General features: G+C 48.6%; 1 protein-coding gene across 2 annotated transcripts in view; it reads right to left on the minus strand.

Moving 5' to 3' along the window:
* The window catches only part of GCFC2 (GC-rich sequence DNA-binding factor 2), a 326,773-nt gene extending 321,148 nt beyond the window's left edge, over positions 1–5,625 (minus strand). The window contains exon 1 of one of the 2 annotated variants that reach the window (XR_013596099.1): positions 5,060–5,625. Coding sequence is in view for 1 of the 2 variants with exons in the window: in XM_078647698.1 (XP_078503824.1) it covers positions 5,060–5,597 (538 nt within the window). In the remaining variant the exon portion in view is untranslated. The remainder of the gene's footprint in view (positions 1–5,059) is intronic. The other variant, XM_078647698.1, reaches the window with a different exon arrangement.
* Positions 5,626–6,000: the final 375 nt, after the last annotated feature.

Here is a 6,000-nt window from a genome sequence, read left to right on the forward strand (position 1 = left end):
GACTTCCGTGGTTGTCTTTGTCGAATTAGAGCAGTGTCTCCTTCTTTCGCTTTTGCATCTGTTGCATGTCTCTTCCGATCACCATACGCCTTCATTCTTGTTTCCGCTTCTTTGTCTCTTTCAGCTATGTCTTTTTGTTCCACCCTTTCCACTTCTTTCACTTCGGGCAACCTCGTTCTACTTGATCGCCCTAACACCAGCTCCGCAGAGCATCTTCTTGTGGGGCTGTGAGGGGTGTTTCGACAGTCTCTCAGCACCTGACATAGTGCTTGTCCAATTGAGATCCGTGTTGGCTTGTTGCTCAGTATTGCCTTTTTTGATCGTTCCCCTAGCTCGTTCGGCCATTCTGTTTGCTTGCGGCAACAGAGACGCTATTCGATCGTTGATCCCAAGGTACTCCATGAACCTTTTGCATTTGTCACTAAACAATGGTGGTCCATTGTCTGTTTGTTGTGTCTGCGGTGACACCCATGCTGCCACTATGTCATCCAGGGCTGGCAAAGTTGCGTTGGCTGATGTTGATTCCACTTGTCTCCCTATGAGGAATCTGGATAATTCATCTATTACTACCAGTAGGTAATTTCCTGCTTTTAAATGCCCGTAGAAATCAGCTGCCAGCTCTGTCCATGCTGCTTTTGGAAATGCGGACATTTGCAGTGGCTCCTGCTTTTATGTGGGCCCCGTTATTTGGGTCCGTGATATTATTATCCTGGTGCCTTTCATCACTATTCCGTTCTCGCTTTCTGATAGTTCTTCGCTAATCTTTTTGAACGCCAACAGCTCTTCCTTCACAACCTTTTTTTTCCAGCTGCTGTTGTTGTTGGGGTGCCTCCACCTTTGCTGTGTGGTCACCTTCATTATGGTCTGCATGGTGATGTCTTGTTTTGTCTCCTGTTCTAGTTCTTTCATTGTTATCGTTGCCGGTGTGTTACGCTTCAGTGCAAACTTTAGATGTTCCTCCGCCATCGTTGTCGCTTGGGACACTTGTGGTAGGGTTTGCTTTGATATATCGTCTGCTGTATTGTGTTCCTTCCCGGGCTTGTGTATCCTTTAGAAGTTATGATCCATCAGCATTGTCCCCCACTTCTCTATCCTGGGCGGTCTCATTCCTTTTCGGTGTCTGCATGTTGTTACCAGTGCTTGGTGATCTGTTATGATTTTCAATAGCTTTCTGTGGATGACCATGTGGTAGCGTTCACACGCCCACACTGCCGCCAAGCTCTCTTTTTCCGGCTGGGAGTATCCTTCTTCTACGTTTGATAGACTTTTGCTCCCATATGCCACCATGTGTCTTGGGGAATCTTTTCCTGCTTTGTGTTGTGCCAATATTGCTCCCAGTCCCACTGGGCTGGCATTTACAGTCAGTTCAGTGCGCTGCTTGGGGTATTCTTTTAGGATGCTTCTTTTCTCTGGCATGTTGTATGTCATGGCCATGAGACCCATTGTCTGAGCTGTGATGATGCTCAGCGAACATGGCGCCGGGATGTCGCCCTTCAGCACATGAATGTCCTCTTTGATCCTTTGGTCTTTGTGTGTCGGCTCTTCTGTAAATTTCCCCATGTTTGTCACTTGTTTCCGTGACCCCCAAGTGAAAACCTCAACTCGGGACAGTCTCGACGTCTGCTTTCTCTTCATCTTTCCGTATTCCGATCCACACATGATGTTACATGTTGCACCGCTGTCCAAGACAATCTTTGTTTTGTGTGATCCTACTCCTATAGTCACGTACTCTGCCTTTTTCATTTTGCTTTTGCCCCCCAGGTACCTTCTTTTTCCTTTTTAATCTTCATCCGTTGACTCTGTGGTAACATCCGTCATAAGATAGAGTCGTTCAGTCCTTTCTTCTTCTTCTTCCTCTTCTTCTACTTCTTCGCCTGATTCTAGTGATGAGCTCCTTTTTCCTCTTTCACCATGTCTACTTGTTGACACTTGCGGTCTCCATAGTCTTCCTCTGTCGTTCCTGAACTGCACTCCTTGGCGTGCGCTGTCATAGCCATTTCTCCCATTCCATTTCTTGCACATCTGGCCAAATGTTAGGCATGGGCCTCGATGTGGAACTTCAAGTCCACTCCTGTAGCATGTTCCTTCATGGTGTTTCCTCATGGCCTGTTCATTCCTGTCTTTTTTCCAGCTGCCCGCGCTATCTTGCTCCACTCGTTTGTCTTTTCCTTGCTCCATTTCCTTAGCGTGTGCTGTCGCTCTTGCCTCCGCTCTTGCTAGCGACGGGATCTTCTCTAGTGACGTTTGTTCTCTAAACCCTGCTTGTGGCTCAAACAACTTGAGGGGTGGCCGTCTTCTGTATTGTGCACTTTGTCTTTCTAGTTTCGTCTCTGCCATCTCTTCTATTCTCTGTGCTCTTCCTGGCACTTTTTCGTTGTTTCCCGTGCTCTTTCTGGCACTCTTCTGTTTTCTGTGCTCTTCCTGGCACTATTTGTCTGTTTCCTGTGCTATCTCTTCTTCTTTTCAGTGCTCTTCCTGGCACTCTTTTGTTGTTTCCGGTGCTCCTCCTGGCACTCTTCTATTCTCCGTGCTCTTCCGGCACTCTTCTATTCTCTGTGCTCTTCCTGGCACTCTTTTGTTGTTCCCGGTGCTCCTCCTGGCACTCTTCTATTCTCCGTGCTCTTCAGGCACTCTTCTATTCTCTGTGCTTTCCAGGCACTCTTTTGTTGTTTCTTGTGCTCTTCCTGGCACTCTTCTGTTCTAGGTGCTCTTCCTGGCACTCTTCTGTTCTTTCCTGTGTTTCCTGTTTCTTTTGACCTTTTCTCTTTGTTGTTTCTCCTTTTTCTTTATTTTTCTTTTATTACATTTGCCTGTGCTTTGTTGCTCCATTGCTGCTTAAGTCGACACTTTTTTTTTGTTGCTTTTCTCTCCTTTCTCTGAACCTTTCTTTAGCTTCTCTTGCCCTTATTCCAGTCTTTTAACACCTTTCCTTCTTTTTTTTTTTTTGCCTGACTCTGTTATGGCTGCTCTGTTGTTTCCAATGTCCTTTTCTTTTAATGTCCTCTTTAAAATGGCCGCCGCTCTTCTCGCGAGATTTCGCGCTCAAAATCTCGCTCTCGCCTGACTCTAAAATGGCCGCCCACCACGCTCTCACCTCCTATTGGTCCAGACGCCTGGATCTAAAATGGCCGCCGAGACTCTCAGCCTCTCGCGAGAGCTCGCGCGTCTGATTTCGAAGCTTCGCGCTTACCGCGGATTTTCTTTGCTTGCTTCAGAGGCGGTCGGGTGGGCTCCGATATCGCTCCTCTCCTCGTTTCTTCTCTTACCAGCTGATCCAGGGTGGGCACCTGGTTACTCCTGATGGCGAGGTCAGCATGCGAACGTCGATCCACGCCTCGAACCACACGTCGATCTGCGCGTCGGCTCGTTTCCCTTCGTCGCCAGTTGTCATGTCCTTGTAGCAGGACTGCCGATACACCACACACGGGACTCAGGTGAGTGTATGCAATATTCTTTATTGTGTTTGCAGCAGCGAGCCTCGGCACGTCCGTCCCCTTGCTCAGTCCTCCTTGTGTGTCCGTCCCCTTCCTGTCCCCTAACAGGATGTGGTGTCCGGTGACCTGGTCACCTCCCTCATGACCCACAGGGTCCTAGTGTCCCCTCCTGTCCAGTCGCCCATCTGCCAGGTCACTACAAGCACATGCCAAATGCTGACTAAAGCACAAGTAGAATACATGCGGTTCTTTGCACTGACAGTCTCTGAATTACGAGCATATACCACAAAAGCTAAATCGTCATTTCTTGGATGGCATACACATACCAGTTTAATTATAAAGACCATACACAAAGAAAAGATTGACACGTCCCTCTGCATTAAGGACAATTTGCATTAACGGAAAGATTCACACAAGTCACTCTCTAAGGGGCAGAGAGTAACAACACAGATGGTGCTTTGAGGCCAAGCTGACGCACAATCGAGTCTGTGCTGCAGAACGAGACAGCATGCGTGCTAGCTCCTACGGAGAGGTAGAACAAATAAATGTCAGCAAGTGTTGAGAGTGCACAGACCTGAACTCCCTGCATACGTATATGGAGGAGATTAGGGCAGCAAACTTAAATCAGACTTGCTGACACAAGTGTCAACAATACAATACCTGTATGAATCTGGGGCAGCCAACCGGCCTGCAATGTGACCATAACGCGCTACGTCGAGCATGACTGCCATTGCCAACACATTATTCATTCGTTGACTACTCATCGCATCGGCATGGGCAGCGCCGCGGTAGGACTTGACATCACATACGCCTCAGCCTATTGTGTGTCACAAACTCCCCACCCCAGAGGCTGATTGTCACCTTAGTAGTGATTGGGCACACAGACTCAGCGGTGAATACATTGAAATTTGGTGCAGCACTGCGCTGTGACGGGCACTGAATGATCCTTAATAATAATAATGTTACTGTTGAAACCAGAATAGCAGCTGCTAGAGCTGCGCACTCTGAGCCAGCACCCCCTACTGGAGCAGCGCGCTGCCACTTCACTTTAAGTGCTTTGTTATGGGGATTACTAGCGCTCCTTGACAGCTGAAGAGGCGCAATTATGCGCGATTACGCATTTCAGTGCAGTGATGCAGACCACCACGCTGAAATGAATTAGTCTAAAGCCTGATGCGTGATACTTGGCAGGGATGCATCAGTTACTTTTATAAAAAGGTAAATAATTACTACGGATTCTGTAGCACACTTTGAGAAACAGAAAGTTCCCAAAGGGCACTTGTGTTGCATTTCCACCACTGTGATGGGATTCTCATTGACCAGGTGGAAATGTTTAGGACATGTGCACAGATCTCATCATTGCCTCGCCAAAGCACCAGAAGCTCATCCAGTTTGCGACTCATCTTGGGATTTTGGGGCTTGCAGTTCTAGACATCAGAACTACAAGTACAAGAAGCGAAAACACCCTCATTCATATATAGACCTGGAAATATAGACAACTCTTGAGTCGAGACTTGACAGCGGTCTCCCTATTGGTCAGAACATATGTGTTAAAGGTTAGAGGCAAAGCCACGTGACTCTATTCAACCAATTACACTGATTTATCTGCAAGGAGAGGCTGGTACCTTCCGTCTGCGTCCCGAAGCTCAGTAGCCCGGTTCTCTGCTCTGCAGGCTCAGACTCTCGACCGATCCCTCGAGGACTCTCACCGCCCGAGCCACATAATTCGGCCTCGAAAGGGGAATCTGTGCGCTGCAACCGCCTCCCTGGCCTTTCATCGTGGGCGCGGGGCCTCGAGCTGCAGGATAGGCCCCTACCCCGGGGAGCCCAAGACCTGCCACTGGCTGCCTGCCTCTCCACATTTCCTGAAGATGGCGACGCGGCCGGCTCGTCTTCCGAGCTGCTGGCACCGCTGCTCGACTCTGCTTTTCGCGCACGGAAATTCCGCGCTCGCTTTTTGAACATCTCACGCTTCTGCAGCTTTAGTGTAGAGCGCAGACTCGGGACTGCGGCGCTTCCGGTTCGAGAGGCGACGCACGAATCTGTCAACAGCACGGAAGACATAAGAGAAACACGTGCGCGACGACGGACTATAAACACAGAAGAAAGACAACAGTACATAGCGCCGCCATCTTTGAACGGGTTGCATACGTTATAATGCATCTTCGATAACGTTTGACTTTCTGGTGACAATGATGTAATGTATTGGCGGTGGTGTAACTTCCCTCGTCTTTTGAAGCAATTAGACCAAGACACCTGTTTGCCTTGATATGTATGTGAGATTTTAAAGTATGGATACGTCTACTAAGACAGTCCTTCTACTAAGTTCCCCAGGTCCATGCATGATGTGATGTCCCAGTCCAATTTTCTTTGAATTCTGTTTGCAGTGTTGTGTTGTACCTGCTGCTCAGCCAGTATGAGTGTGGAGTGGAATGTTGGTGTAGATGGAATGTTGGATGTCTGTGTCAGTTGGGTATGGGCTGAGCAGCAGGGTGGCTGCTCCTGGTGGGTGTGGTGTTGGGCCTCAGGCCCACATGACGGCGATGAATGACACAGACACAGGGTA

Source organism: Lissotriton helveticus, chromosome 6 (assembly GCF_964261635.1).
Source record: "Lissotriton helveticus chromosome 6, aLisHel1.1, whole genome shotgun sequence".
Taxonomy (NCBI): Eukaryota; Metazoa; Chordata; class Amphibia; order Caudata; family Salamandridae; genus Lissotriton; species Lissotriton helveticus.